At 39.2% G+C, this 15,790-nt stretch overlaps 5 protein-coding genes across 10 annotated transcripts in view; 2 read left to right on the top strand and 3 right to left on the bottom strand.

Annotated features, from left to right (window-relative positions):
• Window positions 1-169: 169 nt before the first annotated feature.
• dram1 (DNA-damage regulated autophagy modulator 1) lies at window positions 170-4,351 on the top strand. The gene is made up of 7 exons (XM_079454083.1): window positions 170-475; window positions 1,380-1,447; window positions 1,925-2,067; window positions 2,469-2,646; window positions 2,823-2,881; window positions 2,984-3,076; window positions 3,255-4,351. Exons 1-7 carry the CDS (start codon window positions 345-347, stop codon window positions 3,297-3,299), a joined length of 717 nt encoding a protein of 238 aa, XP_079310209.1. The 5' UTR covers window positions 170-344; the 3' UTR covers window positions 3,300-4,351.
• washc3 (WASH complex subunit 3) lies at window positions 3,823-6,045 on the bottom strand. Of its 2 annotated transcripts, XM_079454082.1 has the most exons (7): window positions 5,867-6,045; window positions 5,639-5,737; window positions 5,486-5,551; window positions 5,293-5,415; window positions 5,039-5,155; window positions 4,888-4,952; window positions 3,823-4,795 (listed from the first exon to the last, which is right to left on the bottom strand). In XM_079454082.1, the coding sequence occupies exons 1-7, from the start codon at window positions 5,915-5,917 to the stop codon at window positions 4,702-4,704; spliced, it is 615 nt and encodes a 204-aa protein (XP_079310208.1). In that variant the 5' UTR covers window positions 5,918-6,045; the 3' UTR covers window positions 3,823-4,701. The 2 variants fall into 2 exon arrangements, with proteins under 2 accessions (XP_079310208.1, XP_079310207.1); XM_079454081.1 differs by having other exon boundaries at window positions 3,932-4,952; window positions 5,867-6,034.
• Window positions 6,046-6,166: 121 nt separating this feature from the next.
• Window positions 6,167-11,424, bottom strand: cwf19l1 (CWF19 like cell cycle control factor 1). Of its 4 annotated transcripts, XM_079455226.1 has the most exons (15): window positions 10,349-10,932; window positions 10,060-10,232; window positions 9,807-9,891; window positions 9,630-9,714; window positions 9,430-9,531; window positions 9,134-9,348; window positions 8,920-9,035; window positions 8,747-8,831; window positions 8,453-8,602; window positions 8,219-8,342; window positions 7,918-7,997; window positions 7,635-7,844; window positions 7,141-7,260; window positions 6,966-7,063; window positions 6,167-6,804 (listed from the first exon to the last, which is right to left on the bottom strand). In XM_079455226.1, the coding sequence occupies exons 2-15, from the start codon at window positions 10,080-10,082 to the stop codon at window positions 6,660-6,662; spliced, it is 1,638 nt and encodes a 545-aa protein (XP_079311352.1). In that variant the 5' UTR covers window positions 10,083-10,232; window positions 10,349-10,932; the 3' UTR covers window positions 6,167-6,659. The 4 variants fall into 4 exon arrangements, with proteins under 4 accessions (XP_079311352.1, XP_079311353.1, XP_079311354.1 ...); XM_079455227.1 differs by having other exon boundaries at window positions 10,060-10,365; XM_079455228.1 differs by lacking the exons at window positions 10,060-10,232; window positions 10,349-10,932 and adding an exon at window positions 11,152-11,424 and having other exon boundaries at window positions 6,280-6,804.
• Window positions 10,634-13,836, top strand: klhl42 (kelch-like family, member 42). 2 transcript variants are annotated; one of them, XM_079455234.1, is made up of 4 exons: window positions 10,634-11,828; window positions 11,906-12,099; window positions 12,196-12,314; window positions 12,530-13,830. In XM_079455234.1, the coding sequence occupies exons 1-4, from the start codon at window positions 11,062-11,064 to the stop codon at window positions 12,725-12,727; spliced, it is 1,278 nt and encodes a 425-aa protein (XP_079311360.1). In that variant the 5' UTR covers window positions 10,634-11,061; the 3' UTR covers window positions 12,728-13,830. The 2 variants fall into 2 exon arrangements, with proteins under 2 accessions (XP_079311360.1, XP_079311359.1); XM_079455233.1 differs by having other exon boundaries at window positions 10,636-11,828; window positions 12,196-13,836.
• A 330-nt stretch (window positions 13,837-14,166) lies between these two features.
• Window positions 14,167-15,790, bottom strand: part of itfg2 (integrin alpha FG-GAP repeat containing 2) — a 46,047-nt gene continuing 44,423 nt past the window's right edge. Inside the window, exon 12 of the mRNA XM_079455238.1 lies at window positions 14,167-14,347. Coding sequence (XP_079311364.1) covers window positions 14,316-14,347 — 32 coding nt within the window. The 3' untranslated portion in view covers window positions 14,167-14,315. The remainder of the gene's footprint in view (window positions 14,348-15,790) is intronic.

Below are 15,790 nucleotides of genomic sequence, written 5' to 3'. Positions count from 1 at the left end.
ATAGTTGGGGTTTTGCTCTTTATATCGATTATTGCTCCCCGAAGTCGCTTTGGATAAAAGCATCTACAATGACTAAATGTAAATGTATAGCATTAAAAACGGAAACACAACAAAACAATTATCCGAAGAAAGAAAGATGCTCGATCTGCTCTCATCAATCTAAAACAATGAGGAAGAGAAACATATTCACTGTGAACACGTGACAATAGTTAACGTTATAAACGGCAGGCTATCGTGTCTAGTACTGTACGCAACACCCATTAGTAATGTTTGATTTCTGCGAATCACTTTTCTTTTGTGTTTGTGAATGGTGATGCGCGGATTACATCCACCCCGCGGGCACGATGGTTTGGTTTATGGAAGGAATGTGCTTTTTACCTACTTTTTTGGTCATCTGGTCATCGAGCACATTCATAGTTTCTTATATCATCGCGGCGTTTCGGCGAGATGTTGATATCATCCTCCCGTATATAAGGTAAGTGATGTGTGTGATTTTTATGTCAGATTTTGCGCTTGGCTTGATTTACACATCTGGATCAGTATGCATAGCTCAGTACCACAAAAACAGGAATTATTAAGTTATGCATCGAGCCGACTGGACTATATACGTATGTTATTTGTGATTGTTGTTTATTAAACCTGAAAAAAGTAAGTTTTTCCAAAGAGCTCGTTTAGTTTCGTTTTCCACTTAGCTAGACACTTTTTTAACAGTGGAGGCGACTTTAGACGCACATCCTTAGTTGACACAAAAGAATATATATGAATGATAATATACGTTATAATAAAGCATATCAATTTCTGATTATATATTTTCCTGGTGTCTAATCACATTAAACATTTTTATTCTGGAAGTAGGCCTATTCAAAACGGCGTCAAAACTAAATGAGATTCCGTATTTATCGTGCATGTATTAAACACTTAAAAGTGTATTTATAACACGAAATGTAAAGTTGATTTGCGTGTGTTACTGTTTTACCTGGTGTTACTGTTACCTGGTGTCACAATCATTTCCGAAATTGTGTCACCAGATCGAGCCGCTTGCTTTCCTGCTTCAGATCATTTTTCAGATCATTTCAGTTTTTAATGCTATTAAACACGTAATATAACTGAATTGTAGACAGTCAGTACAAAAACATACGTGCACTCTTCAACGCCTACAACTACCACAATTTGAGAAGCACTGATCTATAAAGAAACCACAACTTTGCACTAATAAGCTTCAAAGACAAGAACTTTCATTTATAAGTCCCTTATAAACATGACAAAACTTCTTGTCCTTTAGTCTCACTGCTATTTTGCATAAACTGCATTTATTTAGATGTGCATTGAATCTTATTTTTGATACAATATTAAAATCAGTCTTTTAATGTTTCCATTAGTGATACAGGAGCCACTCCGCCGGAGAGCTGTGTGTTTGGGTTTATGTCTACAATTACAGCCTTTGCAGGTGAGATTACCTTTATTTAATAAATGTATATAAATGCAATTCACTTTTTCCAATCTCCTCCAGAACCTCACAGTCATATTTCAGACAACACGGTTTCATAAGCACTGAAATTCCCTTGCAGAAGCTTCAGGAGGTTACGGTTACCTGGTGTCACAATCATTTAGGAAATTGTGTCATTTTAAGTCAACTGCACACACTGTGTGGTTTTGACACGCGAAAGAGAATGTGTGGGAATGACTTTGTACTTTTTCTTTAGTAACAACGGAATCTCTCCCGATATAGTCTCACTTCTCTTTCTGTCAAAAACGAAAACGGAATTTTTCCCATCAGTTACACACAGCTGCAATTCAGTTTTTCAACAAACAAAAAAAACACCGCCTAAAGAAATGAAACTTAATCCTGGGTTATCTTTTCACTCCATTCTGCATACACATAATGATTTCTGTCTTTAATCAATGCATAATACTTATTTTCCAGCATTTGCCACCATGTACGCAGAATATAAGTTTGTGGAGAGGGTACATGAGACAACAGGTGCAGTGTCTCCTTGTCTGAACAAGGCCTCTTTTGGTTTCGGCATCATATCTTGTGTTGGCATGTGTTTCGTCGCTACATTTCAGGTACGTCAAGTTAAAGGCTTTATATATCATTTCTTAAAAGTTCATATGTGGGTGTGGTTAAAGGGATATATCACTCAAAAATGTTTACACACGCACACGTATCCACACGCAGATACGCTTGACTCACTTTCTTCCAAAGACATTCAGATTCAAAGCCTTCAGATAAGAGCTTTGTTTGAGGGACAGATTGAAAGTGAAGTAGATATTCACTGAAAATGTTACTAAAATGTAGCCGTGGTCACCATTCACTTGCATAGTATGGGAAGCAACAGGTTAAACATTCTGTTTAAACAAAACTCTTTTGTGCCAAATAAACAGATTTGTGTTTTCTTGGTTAAAGTGGTTTACGGACTTTTTAAGGGAATTAGTTCAAATCTGACTGTATGTCTGTATCGTTCTAGGAGACAACAGTGGTTTACGCTCATGATTTTGGGGCATTACTGTTTTTCGTCAGTGGAGTTGTATACACTGTTCTTCAAAGCGTGATATCATACCGTGGTCATCCTTATGCATCTTCGAAGGCCGTGTGTCATGTCCGTGCAGCCTTTGCTGCAGTGTCCTTTCTGACAGCATTTCCCAGTATCCTTTCACTTCCATTAACTTACAAAAGAATCTGTATTTCACATGCAGGCCGAAATGTTAGATGAAGTATTGCTATTGAGTAAATGAACGCTATTTCTAGCAGCTTGCATATTTATATGAATCTGAATTCAGCAATATAGCATCAGCGGATGTTCTTTAACGCACCCTTTCAGCCATTATCTGTGCTGTACTAGTCGGAACAAGTAAACTTCACTGGAACAGTGATGATGAGGTAAAATATGTCACCTTTCAAACATTTCAGTACTCGGATTTGCCCCAAAAACTCAAACACAAGCAGGTATATAATTCACCACACGTATAACTTCTTTTTAAGGAATACAAACTTCATATTGTGAGTGCTACATGCGAGTGGATCACTGCCTTCAGTTTTGTGTTCTTCTTCTTTACCTACATCCGAGAATTCCAGGTGAGGATACACCATTTAACATATTTATGTGGTGTTACTGTTTCTTGAAGGACAGGCAAAGACAAAGTTTTCTAATCCTGGTGCTAGATTAACCCTAACTCATTTTTATCATTGGGTGTGGAGACATTAAAAGTATCTCTGGTATGAATCATAAGTCATATGACTCTTTCTCTTTCAGCAATTCACCCTGAAACTGACCGTTAACTTGAGAGAGTGTTTGTGACCCCAGCATCACGGTTTTGCATGAGTCAATTTGTTTACTGTGTTAAGTGCATTTTTTTCTTGATTTGTATTTTTATACAACTTGTACATTTTCAAGGTCTGATGTCTTGTGATAATTTCCAGCGTATACATGTGTTGTTTGTACTACAGCCAGTTTGTGAACATCATATCATGTTTTTATATCATTGGGTCATGCACCTGCTGTGTGATCATGATTAAGAATTTTTTAAAGCATTTTATAACCGAGACAATAAAAGTGTATATTTATAAACCGTAGAATATTTCTTAGATAAATGTTTACCTTGATTTCTGTACTACGTGTAAAACCACCCTTGCTTTTGTTATATTAGAATGTCATGCTATGTCAGTTATTTCTGTATTTGTGTAATTATTTAAATCATTTTACTTCACTGCAGCTAATAATAGCCACAACTGTGTTTAAATTGTGCACTTTATTCAATGTGGTCTTGCAATATGAGTGTCTGATTTTATAATGATTAAATAAAAACGCATTACAGCAATGTCATAAATGAACAGTTTAACGGGTGGGGTTAAAAATCACAAAGTGCCAGCTTCAGCATTTCTTAGGAAAGGAAACTATTGTTTTTAAAGGAACTTCACTGTACCCAACTTCTGTATAACAGCAAGATTTTAATAACAAATGTTGTTATTAATGCCATTTGAAAAAGACACGCAACGTCTTTGTGAAACAATCATTATTCTTACAAACTCAGCAATTCTACCGAACAAGGCTTAATATCATTTATGTTATTGATATTACTAAATTGTACTCCAAGGATTTTTTAAATTTGTAATCCAACATGAAAAAAATCTATATTATACTAAATAACATTTTGCTGATTGTGTCTATTTCAACATAGTCACTGATATATGAAGAGTTTGGTTCCAAAACGAGATAACTCGGCTTTTCAAAAAAATCAGAAATCGTGTTTTTATTTTGTTTTATTGTGTCAGGTAGCTGTATTTTTTAGTTATTGTGGCTTAAATCAGGAGAAACCAACTTCAGTTTGATTGATATTAATTGGAATGCACAATAAAAAAAAAAAACATGATTTTTGATTTTTATTATGGAACCAAACTCTAGATATATTGGTATGAGATATACATGTTAGGCATGTAACACAAATGACAGCAGCACTTAAACAGACACAAACTGACTTATGACAAAATCATTCGCAATCTCACCTAGTGAGCATCTGTCCTCAGCAACTAAGGGACAGAACGTGTGGTACACTGTCTCCACGCTGTTGCAACCTTAGTGCCTTAACTAGACCGTCCTGTGTAAGGACATTTAAGTGCATTTACCCTGCTATGACATGAACACGGTTGCTGCTGACCTGTGCAAGGCCTGCTAAATACAAAGCTCATGGTAAAGGGACCAATCAGTCACTAAAAGAGGATTCGCTGCCTGAACTATCATCATCTTGCTCTTCAGTCCTTTTTTTGCCGGCGTCTGGAACAGGCGCATCAGGGCTACTAAAAGAGGCACAGTTCCAGATACACATGAAACACAATACATATACACAGAAAATATATAATAGCAGAAGAACACGTGCAGTTGTACGTACTCAAGCAAACTGGGGTCCAGACCCTCTAGTATCATCTTATTTTTAATAGCCATGACTGGAACACCCTGTGTGACAGAGCAACAGCAATGGTGATGGATAAATGACTGCGAGAGAACGAGTCTATGAGTATTGTTAACAGAAACACACATACCACGTGCACCATTTTAAGATATCGGGCATATCGTGGGTCCTTTGCAACAGTCATCACATTTTCCGCCGGGGCTTCTGCTTTCGGCTCCTGGGTGACCCCCTGTGCTTGCTGAGTTACCTTGAACGCAAAATTATGTTATTAGTAACAAACTATTCTTCCAGCGTCTCTTCTATATCTATCTGTTCATTAAAAGCTCATTTAACTGGATTGATAAATGAAACCACCAATGTTTAAACATGGTAACAAGCCGTTACCTCGGGAGGTGGAACAGTAGGGGAGCCCGTGGCATGACTGCCATCTCTTGTGGCACCATTCGTTTGAGCAGAAGGTCGCAGTCCATCCACTGTAACGTCTTCTAAGCCAGGTATAGAGGCCAACTGCAAGTTCACACAGATCATGTTAAAAAGAGAAGTGTATGGAGAAAACGAGCTGAGACACTTGAGTTACCTTTGCCTCTAATATGCTTAGCGTGGTTTCAATTTGCTGGATCCGTAAAGACACCGTTGACAGTTTCTGGAAAAGCAAACGTCATTTGCTCGCTTGACATTCACAGGAAACGTAAGAATGAAGTGGTAGCTAGGATAGCATAGCATAGCATACCTCCTCACAAACAGTTGAAAATCGGTTCAGGAATCTGACAGTATTTACGATGAACTGGTTAAGGAAAGCTATTATCCTCCGCTGTTGAATCGCTGGGACCTTACCACAAATACACAATATTCACTGAACACCAGATGTGTTATAAACATATATTACAGTAACTTACAGACACTCGGAGAGAGGAAACAATCATGTGAACCGTAACTGATATTACAATGTTAAATTCACCTTTGTAAGATCTATTCCAGATCCCACAATGGGCAACCCGTCCTCGTCCATGTCAGTCACTTATATTTCGTTTTAACTTAAGACAGATTTACGCTTTAAATGCAGGACAGTGAGACAACTGCATCTCTGTGAAAACAGACTTCACGTGACTTCAGCGAGACCAGGAACAGTTCCGCGTCATAATAAAAGTCCTCAAGCCTTCCGCTTTCAGGACATAAAAGTCGAGTCAGATACAAAAAAGACGTTTGTCGACGTTGATAAAGGAGTATTAACCAAATGAATTCATTCGAATCTGCTTGTGCTTTGCCTAAACGTATTTAATATCGGTGACACCAATACAATGAATCTTATTTTTACTCTCCTTTTTGACAGAAAAAGAATAGTCAAAACTAGATAGTCAACATACCGTGTCTAACCTCAAACACTGGTTTGTGTAGTAATGTCTACATAAACAACTCCAGTAAAAACATCTATGATGCCACGCATGTCAAATGCTTATGCTTTCTGCTACAAAGCAGAATATTCAGCTCAGTCCTTTAATTCTAAAACCAACGACAGTCACAGCATCAAAAGACTCGCACAACATTATCAAACAGTAGAAAGACTGAGATTACAAACTTGAAAAATGACTTTAATTTGTCACAAAACATAAACTCCACCACATCCAACATAACATTTTAAAATCATAAAAGGTTTAAAATGTATATTTGTAGACACTGTACACGGACATCATATCCTCATTCGCGAGGTTTATTAACAGAATTTAAAAGCTGAATGTATCCAGCATGTTTCCTTAGTCCTCCAGGGCAAAGTCAAAGGGCTGGAAGTCAGAGCGCACTTGTTTGGTCAAATCCTCTTCCTCTTCCTTCGTGCATTTACATTCTCTCCAGTCAGCACGCATAGGGATGTTCAACACCGCCTCGCTCGCCAACACCTCCCTAAGGACAGACACACATACACAGGTTTATAACATGCATGCACAAAAAAAGTTTACAGTTATGCAAAGTCTACTACAAACATTCACCAAACAATAAAGAGAAATGCTACATATGAATGGCCATCTCCCATAAAATCAGAAACGTATCAAGTTTGCAAATACCTTCCGAACTGCAGAGGGAAATTTTTCTTTATTCTATAAAACAGCTTTTCGCCTGAATCCAGCTCCACGTAAAAGTATGGCGTTCCCGGAGGAGCAATCTGCAATTGGGAAACATTAGTGTAACAAATTTATTCTGATTTAAGTCAGTTTGAGAGAAGATTGGCAGCTACTGTACCTGCTTGAGGTCTGTGTGAGGTGGAATCTCCATCAGCTCCATCTGCTGCTCTTCAGCCTGTGTCATAAATGCCTCTTTGATGTCTTCTGTACTGCACTTCTCCATGGGTACCAGCACTACCTGAGGATGAAGACAAAACACTACTGTTGAACCAATTATGCATAACTTTCACATAAAGAAGCCTTTGACAAGTCACATTTATTGGTCATCATCGGGGATGTATCCCTCAGAAAGAACTTCTCATCAGGGCAGACAGTTACTATCTACTCAGACTTAAACTGATGAAATGCATGTAAAAGCCTGTGACTGGTGAAGAACTGAAATCTCTCATGCTCTCCACATTGATGCATGTACCAGGCTCTCTATCATATATGTGGTTCTGCTTAGACTGACCTGAGATCTGTACAGGTCTATCTGTTTGGGCAGAAGCCACAATCTCAAAACATGCATATTTATCAAAATACCATATTTATAAGCAGGGAAGGGTAACAGACCTGCAGTTGAAGGTGCTGACTGCGGTAGTTCCTCTCAAAGAGGACGCACCGACAGCCCTTGCTTTTGCAGAACTTCTTGACGGCAGTCTTGTATTTCTCCATTTCTTCAACCACTTCAGATGCCAAATCCACAACAGATTGGTAATGCCCAATGGGCAGCAAAAGAACATGGTCCGGGGTGAGGCCGCCCTTAGCCAGAGCCATGTAGCACTACAGAGCACAAACCGATGGTAAATCAACAAGAAACATCACAACCAAAAAAACAACAAGGCTGTGTTCTCACATGCGTTCCGATGCTTATGACCAGGTGCTTCTCAACTTCTGGGCTGGCGAGGCAGAACCAACAGGGTCCAGTGGGCTGTGCTATTATGAGAGAGAGATAATGTATCATATGCTATCTATGCTTTGTCACTAAAAAGGGACACAAAAAAACATTGCAAACATGGTCAACAACATTTTAAATATGATCTAAAAGAATCCTATCTGTAATGCTCAAGCAACAAACTTATTTGTTGTAACTTATTTATCTAAATTAAAGATAATGAAAATCCCAAAAGAGAAAGAGGGGAGGCAAGTGGACTCACGTGGTTTGCGGGGCTGTTTGTGTTGACTGGACCAGTCTCCATCAGAGTTTCTCTTTCTGCCATGATTCTGACGCTGCTGTGTCTTCTGACCCATGTCGAAGAAGAACTGTTTAGCGGGTTCCTCCTAATAAAGAAAGGATACTATGATCTCAGAAGCTTAATTCGAAAATCATCAAGGCTGTGTTTCCATGCGATTTGGGTTAGTAACAACAGTTAAAACGTGTAGGGACATACCTCTGGCTCAGGCACAAAGGAGGGCGGCTTTTCTTTCTTCCCATCTTTCATAGGTTTCCTGTAGGGATTCTCTGTGACATCCTGTGGCTGTTTGACTAATTCAGTGGGGTCCATGGTTTTCATTGGGACTATGTTAAAGGCATACAAGTACTGCAATAGAAGATTAACAGAACATAATTTGTTTTAATTAATTAAAAAGGAGGTATTAAAGCGGTTATTAGTTTCCGCTATTTTAAATTGCAGTTGCCCCAATAACTTCTATTAAACTGAATTTTAACTTTTTGCATCCCGTACCTTTTTCTTGACAGGATTGTTGACAGTTGCCAGGGCGATGAATCTGCTGACATGTTGTGCATTCTCTTGAAGGACCACATGGTTCCTGTGAATTAACATACATGGCTCATAGCAGGCGAAATCTCAAAAGATAGAAATAAATCCTGATGGTCCTTATACTTCTTATACCACACCTGTAAGGTAGCCTCTCGTAATGTACCCCTTCCAGTCCTGCAAAATGGTAGCGGGGCTTGAGCTTGTCAGCAAGTTCTGCAATGGACGAAACCCCACAACACTTTGTATCAACTTCCTACAAAGAAACAAGGACATAAAATCATACAAGCACGTGAGGTAACGTGTGTAAAAGTGATTTAAAATGCATGAAATGATCACATTAAATTGACTAACGGGACTGTTTCCATACTGCCACACGCCTCGAGGCCACTGTGAGGTCAGAAGAATGTCCACTCCGCGAAACTTTGAATTAGACAGCAGCGGAGTGACCAGGGCACCCATGTCTTTAGGAGTGAAGCAGTGTGAGGGGGCAGGTTCCTGTTGAGCTTCTCTGCCACTTACATAAGCAATCTGAAGCCCCGATGCCCCTGTGAATATGCCCCTTCGACCTGGGAAACAAATAAACAGGCTCAAACACACAGCTTATTCTGTGTCATGTATTTTAAATAGGTGTTCATATTGTCTCTTACCCAAGCAAATTATGTTTTCTGCCATCTCAGAGCCATCTGGACTTGGATAACATTTTACAGTTTCTTGGCTGGCTGCCCCGAGAATGTATGTGTGAATGGGTGCTGGGGTTTCAAAAGTCCAGGAAAGATCACAAAGTCAGTTTCTTAACGTGACATGATAAAGAAATACCATTCAATCTCACAACAGAAGACGACGTTACCCTTTTTTGCACCAGATGTGTAAGCCTCCCATTCGGCTTCAGCCTCAGAGGAGGTTCCGAAAAAGTCACCAACACACAGAAGCAGCTACAAAACAAAACGGTTCAATGAAACTCGCTCCCGTCCATCGACCTTTAAACAGAGATCTAAAAGAAAGATGGAAACAAATGCGGACTTACGTCAAATTGCCCGCTCTTTTTCTGAATGGCGTTCACCCGGTTGAATAAGGCATTTATTCTTCCTTCAACGTCCCCGCATACGAGTCTAAGGGAAGATTAAAACGTAATAAACACGTGTGGTCAAAAACACGTGGGTTTATCACAAACATACCTCCGTTGGTGCCGTTAATTATGACTCCATTACAAAGTTATCAATAAACAACATAACCATTCAAAAACCGTAGGTATAAGATATTTTAAATGACATTCTTACACTCTCAAAGGCTTGTCTCCCATACTGCGGGTATTTAAATGGTCCTTGATAACAGTTAGATTTAATATATCTTGGGTGAAAGCATTGGCGTTGATTTACGTGCGTCGACCAAATAAACCCGGTCAAAACAAGGGGCACGAGATTTAAGGGGCACGTCTATTTAAAATGTCTATCTGAAAACAGGCGTATGAGTAGAAGATATTAAACATATATTATTATAAATACTAGAAACAAACAAGGACATTTGAAAATATATAAATATTTATCATAAACCTAATAAAATACACACTTTTTAAGTTCCTCTCCGGAAGATATACACGGCTGACACAGTAAAGGTGTATCAAACGCGTCAAGTATTCGCATATAATTCGCAACGCTTCCTATTACATATAGCTCACTTCGTATTTTAATGTAATCCCTGCCGTTAAAACTTTATAATATATGCAATTCAAGTATATCGAATATTATATCCACATGTATTAAATGTAAAGCTAGCATGTGGATGAAAAACATAACACTGCGTAAAATAAGTGCAAGTACGACACAACGTGACGCAACACGCACCTCAACACCAAAACAGGAACCGATTTACATTTGAAAACTCAACGTGCATGTCTAGTCTTTAAGTATAAAGTTACTTTATACCATAATTGTTATATATACCAACTGTATACGGATCGCTGGTGCAACAAGAGACAATGGATCCCTGTTAGCCCATCTCATTACATTATCTGCATATCGAATTAAACATATATAAAGGGGTTTCAAAATCATAATTTAGGACATGCAGCGCCCTTCCGTTTGTTCGCGTCAGCAATGCAGTCATTGTTTACAAAGAACACGGCTGTTTATGGATGCACATGAGCTGACACTGCAAGTCAACTCGTTTAAACATTTCCATATATAGACTTCGGCACAGAAGGATGAAGCTTCGCCGTGGAAAAGCATCTCCGATCGCAGCCGAATACAAACAGCCGCAGCGCTGATCTCAGAACAGCAGACATGTCATCGCCCGAGCAGATCATAGCGATCGTGATGGATGACAAAACGTACAGCGTGAGTAAAAGCAAACTGATAGAGAAGAGCGATTACTTCCGTGCGCTTTACAGCTCAGGGATGCGGGAGTCGGCGGAGGATTCGGTGCAGCTGCAGGGACTGAGCGCACCCGGTCTCGAGCTGGTGCTGGAGTTCATAAACACCTCTGAAGTTCAAGTTTCCAACGAAACACTGGAGGACCTGATCGAAACGGCATCCTTCCTGCAGGTTACGCCCATATTGAAACTGCTGCTGTCGGAAATCAGACTTGATAACTGCGTTGAGCTCTACAAACTGTCTGAAGTGTACGGAACGCACGATCTGCGTCACGCATGCTTGAAATATATGAGCTGCTTTTATCATCCCATGCTGCGCAGGCCGGAGTTTCGGGTGTTGCCATCGGATCTCCGTGATCAGATCAGAGATATGCGCATGAAAGGCATTGCCACTTTAGTTGCAGTAGGGGATTTCACCGATACCTGTTTGGATTTGGCAAATCAAGATGAACCGTGGAACATGTTGAGGTATAATGAATTAGAGCAACGATGGAAACCTCTAGCCAACAATCTTCCTTCGGACATGATCAATGTGAGAGGTTATGGATCTGCTATTCTGGACAACTACCTGTTTATTGTTGGTGGGTACAGAATGACTAGTCAAGAGATCTCGGTCGCCCACTGCTACAACCCTTGCAAGAATGAATGGAATCATGTCGCTGGTTTAAACCAAAAAAGGTATGGATGTCTAGATTAGTCTTTATATTATATTATATTCTATCCAGATAAGATTCATACATTCTTTTTGTGTCTAGATCCAACTTTAAGCTCTTGGCGGTCAGCTGCAAACTATATGCAGTTGGGGGTCATTGTCTGGGTACGGTGGAGTGCTACAGTCCCGAACAGGACTGTTGGACGTGTGTCTCCTCTTTGCCCGACCCACTGGCTGAGTTCTCAGCCTGTGAGTGTCAAGGCATGATCTATGTCATGGGCGGTTATACGGCTAGAGGTTTGATCTATTCATGAAACCAAACAAATAGATGCAAGACCTGTATTTTTTTTACATAAAAATGTACTCATCCTTCTTCCTTTCCATATGTGTCAGATCGGAACACCAGCGTGCTGCGCTACTGCCCCGCCTCGGACACGTGGTCTGTGTTTCATTCCTGCTCCGCTCATGTACGCAAGCAGCAGATGCTCTCGGTGGAAGACACCATTTACCTGGTGGGCGGCTACACGCATGAGCTAGAACCAGCAGAAGAGGGACGCCGAAGGATTAACCAGACTGAAGACATGTTGACGGTACAGTCCTACAACGTTCGGACGGGCGACCTGCTGCAGCTTAAGGAAAACACATCCAAGTCGGGCCTGAATCTCACCTGCACGCTGCACAACGACGGTATCTACATCATGAGCAGAGATGTCAGCTTGCCCACCAGCTTGGAGCATCGTGTCTTCCTCAAATACAACATATTCTCAGATGCTTGGGAGAGTTTTCGACGTGTCCCAGCTTTGGGACAGAACATGCTGCTTTGTTCTCTTTACCTGCCAAATGTCCTGTGAGGTGCATGGCTCTCGCTCTGGGGATTTTGGGAAGGCGCAGACTGCTGGGAGACATATTCAAAAACCCAGACTGATCAGAAATGACAGCAAAGCAAATGTTTAGCCAGCACAAAGAGGCTCCCTGCTAGGGACGTTAAATGAGCACCATAGTCTTTTGAGGTATCCATGAATTTCAAGTGTTATTATTAATTTATGTGTATATGTGTTTACATTGGAAGGGAGAAAACACTAAAACATTGCCTGCATGCACAGATGTTACTTATGCCAATGTATGGACTTTTTATTTGATAAAACTTGACATATATGACTACTAAAACTAATAAGCATTCATTAAGAGCCTGTAAAAGGGCCTGCAGAATGAAATGAGAGCACTAATAAACAAATGCTTAAGCTCTATATACACCTTACCATAAATGTTTTGAACTGTGAGCTGTTTGTGCCTGGATGGTCTTTGACCGGGACTTAAAGGGATTGTTCACCCCAATATGAAAATCTTTTACTCACCCTCATGTAATTTCATACCTGTATAAATGATGAACACAGAGAAGATATCTTGAAGAATGTACAACTGGACAAGTTGGACAATTGGAGAGAACATTAAATGGTAGTCAAAGGTGCCCCGAAACTGTTTGCTTTCCCAAATTCATAAAAAGATCGAGTTTTGTGTTCAACAGAAAAATTCTACTATGATAGTGGATGATTTTTACTTTCCTTACTTTATTGCAAATATCATTCTTAGTTTTATACATATTTGAAGCAACCTGAGGGTGAGTAAATTATGACAGATCTTTCATTTCTGGGTGAACTATACCTTTAAAAACACTATCAATAACAGTCTTATATGAACTTTTTATAATATATCTGGGAAAAAAAGTCTTAAAATGTGCTGCACAAATACAAAAGCATTATGTATCTAAACTTAAGCCTGACCCAAACCGCTGTGATTTTTTAATTCATTTGACCTGGTGAGAAAAGTTATCTTGAAAGAATACACTTATTTCGTGAAGAATGAGGTGTTTGTCCTATTTAACTTTTGAATTTTTGCGGTTTAGGGTTATTATATTACATATTTTCCTATGTTAAGCCAAAATGGATGAGGGTTGTTTTGAGCATTCCTGCAGTTGCCTTGAAAATGTAATTGAGTTTCAGAGAAATTAATTAAAGGCTTTATTTTGCAGAGGTCTTTCGATGTATCTGTTCTTACATGCATTTTTCCGGCATGATCAAGACATATTCTGTGTATTCGATAGTGATCTCTATGCGTGAAAGGGTTTAAAAGTTTATCTATTTGAAGTACAGACAACTTGTATTTATTTACAAATATACATGTTATAGATTAGAAATTTTGTCTGGTCGAGAATGAAAAAGTGATTAGGGTTTTGCCTCTTCCAAGAAGCCCCTATGAGGTCACATCTTGTATGCCGTAAATAGTGGTCCATAAACACACACTACAACAGAAATGAAAGCTGTGTCATCATAGGTGGCCGGTACGACCTCACTTCACTCCTCTTACCAGTTAAATCAGGTTGAGTAAATTTTGTCTGCTAAAGTGAAGACGGTGCAGATTCTGCATGGTGTGTCACCAGCTGTGCCCCAGAATGTATGCGTCTTGGGATGAGTCTTCAGGCTCGGGTCTCTGGGTCTTAAAGCTGACGATTTGTCTTATAAAGACATACAGTAGAGAGCCAGCGGTGCTGTGGATATATGATGATTTAATGGTTAGTAATATAGCCACTATAAACTCCAGACAAGATACTTGCTTGAGGTATTATAGGTATTCTACTCCACTTTCACTGATAATAATTACTACATGTAAACATAGAAAATTGATCATAAAGGGAAAATAATGAAATACTACCAACAGTAAGTAAGCCCATTTTTGGTGCATTACGTTTTTGTTGCATTGTGTCATGAAAATACATAGAAAATACAATCATTACAGTAATGAAAATAATCTTACCATGTCTGTTTTTTGTTCATTTAAAATAACCACAAACATTCTAACATTGAAAAAATCTGTTTTATATCACTATTACATAAAATATAAATCATTTGTGTACTTTGGGATTCAGCACTTTGTCCACTTGGTGGCACTACAACAACGTAAGGTTTATTCTTTCTCTTTCTTTCTCTCTGCTCTGTTATTCCTTGCGAATAAGCAGAATCCAAATAAATATAATATTTTAGCTTAAAAAAAATATAAGATCACAAACACAAGTTACAACCCACCATAAAAGAACATAGAAATTTACTAAATATTAAGAGAACAGGCTACAAGAAAAGGTGACTGTTCCGCATTACGGTGACCTCTTTTAAAATAGCCAGCAGCGTGGTTTGTACTGGTAGGGAATGGAGGGTTGAGCAGGGGGAGGGTCGGTTTTGCAAATTTTCTGTTATATACGGTATGTGGCCATCTGATAACATCTCCAGCAAATCGGAGCTGGGAAAACAAACCCTCGGATGTCTGTTTAATGTGTCCTGCTGGGGTGAACTGACACTTTGATCTATCGAGCTACACAAGGTGTAAAGAAGCAGAAACACTGCAGACCTATAGCTTGATACCGATGGTGTCACATTTAGATAAAAGCCCTATTACCCCTAGCAGCCCTATTTTTTTACTAATATCCTTTGTACATTCTTACCATATCTGTTTCCATTCTAGTCGCGCATTGAGTTATACCATCCTGAGGTTCACTAGCCCACGTCCACCTCTGGGTCTCCATCAACCCCACACCTGTGCTCCATCTGCCAGAGTCTTATCCAACATTAGACATAGCATACAGCTTTTATGTAGATCAACTGGTAGAGCAACGGCAAGGTCACAGGTTTGATTTCCAGGGTTAATATTATTCAAATTAATCTGACTTTAGGTCAAAGTTCACCACAAAATTAAATAATAAAAATTCATGTAAAATCTGAAATGAAATTACTATTAAGGACTACTGCAATTTGTTGTGTTGTGATATTATTTTCAGGACAATTTCTCCAAATTGGCATTACAAAACATTGACAATTTACATCACTGGGAGATAAAAAAAAATCATCATGTATCATATTTGCATATATGCCCAGTTGAGTCCTGGGTTACTTTTATTTAAACATCTTTGGCCTTTCTTAGAAAGCTGCTTTAAAATAAC

Source organism: Barbatula barbatula (assembly GCF_947034865.1).
Source record: "Barbatula barbatula genome assembly, chromosome: 4".
NCBI classification, from domain to species: Eukaryota; Metazoa; Chordata; class Actinopteri; order Cypriniformes; family Nemacheilidae; genus Barbatula; species Barbatula barbatula.
This window is presented reverse-complemented; position numbering and strand designations above follow the sequence as displayed.

Excerpts from the sequence above, each read along its gene's own strand:
- dram1 (XM_079454083.1), top strand. The coding sequence starts at position 345 with ATGGTTTGGTTTATGGAAGGAATGTGCTTTTTACCTACTTTTTTGGTC. Across the intron at positions 2,647-2,822 it reads CTTTCTGACAGCATTTCCCA|CCATTATCTGTGCTGTACTA; the intron begins GTATCCTTTCAC and ends GCACCCTTTCAG. Across the intron at positions 3,077-3,254 it reads CCTACATCCGAGAATTCCAG|CAATTCACCCTGAAACTGAC; the intron begins GTGAGGATACAC and ends TTTCTCTTTCAG.
- washc3 (XM_079454081.1), bottom strand. The coding sequence starts at position 5,917 with ATGGACGAGGACGGGTTGCCCATTGTGGGATCTGGAATAGATCTTACA. Across the intron at positions 5,552-5,638 it reads TTTCAACTGTTTGTGAGGAG|AAACTGTCAACGGTGTCTTT; the intron begins GTATGCTATGCT and ends TTGCTTTTCCAG. Across the intron at positions 5,416-5,485 it reads TAAGCATATTAGAGGCAAAG|TTGGCCTCTATACCTGGCTT; the intron begins GTAACTCAAGTG and ends GTGAACTTGCAG.
- cwf19l1 (XM_079455226.1), bottom strand. The coding sequence starts at position 10,082 with ATGGGAGACAAGCCTTTGAGAGT. Across the intron at positions 9,532-9,629 it reads CACATCTGGTGCAAAAAAGG|CACCCATTCACACATACATT; the intron begins GTAACGTCGTCT and ends TTGAAACCCCAG. Across the intron at positions 8,343-8,452 it reads CCTTTGTGCCTGAGCCAGAG|GAGGAACCCGCTAAACAGTT; the intron begins GTATGTCCCTAC and ends TTTCTTTATTAG.
- klhl42 (XM_079455233.1), top strand. The coding sequence starts at position 11,062 with ATGTCATCGCCCGAGCAGATCATAGCGATCGTGATGGATGACAAAACG. Across the intron at positions 11,829-11,905 it reads GCTGGTTTAAACCAAAAAAG|ATCCAACTTTAAGCTCTTGG; the intron begins GTATGGATGTCT and ends TTTTGTGTCTAG. Across the intron at positions 12,100-12,195 it reads GGGCGGTTATACGGCTAGAG|ATCGGAACACCAGCGTGCTG; the intron begins GTTTGATCTATT and ends CATATGTGTCAG.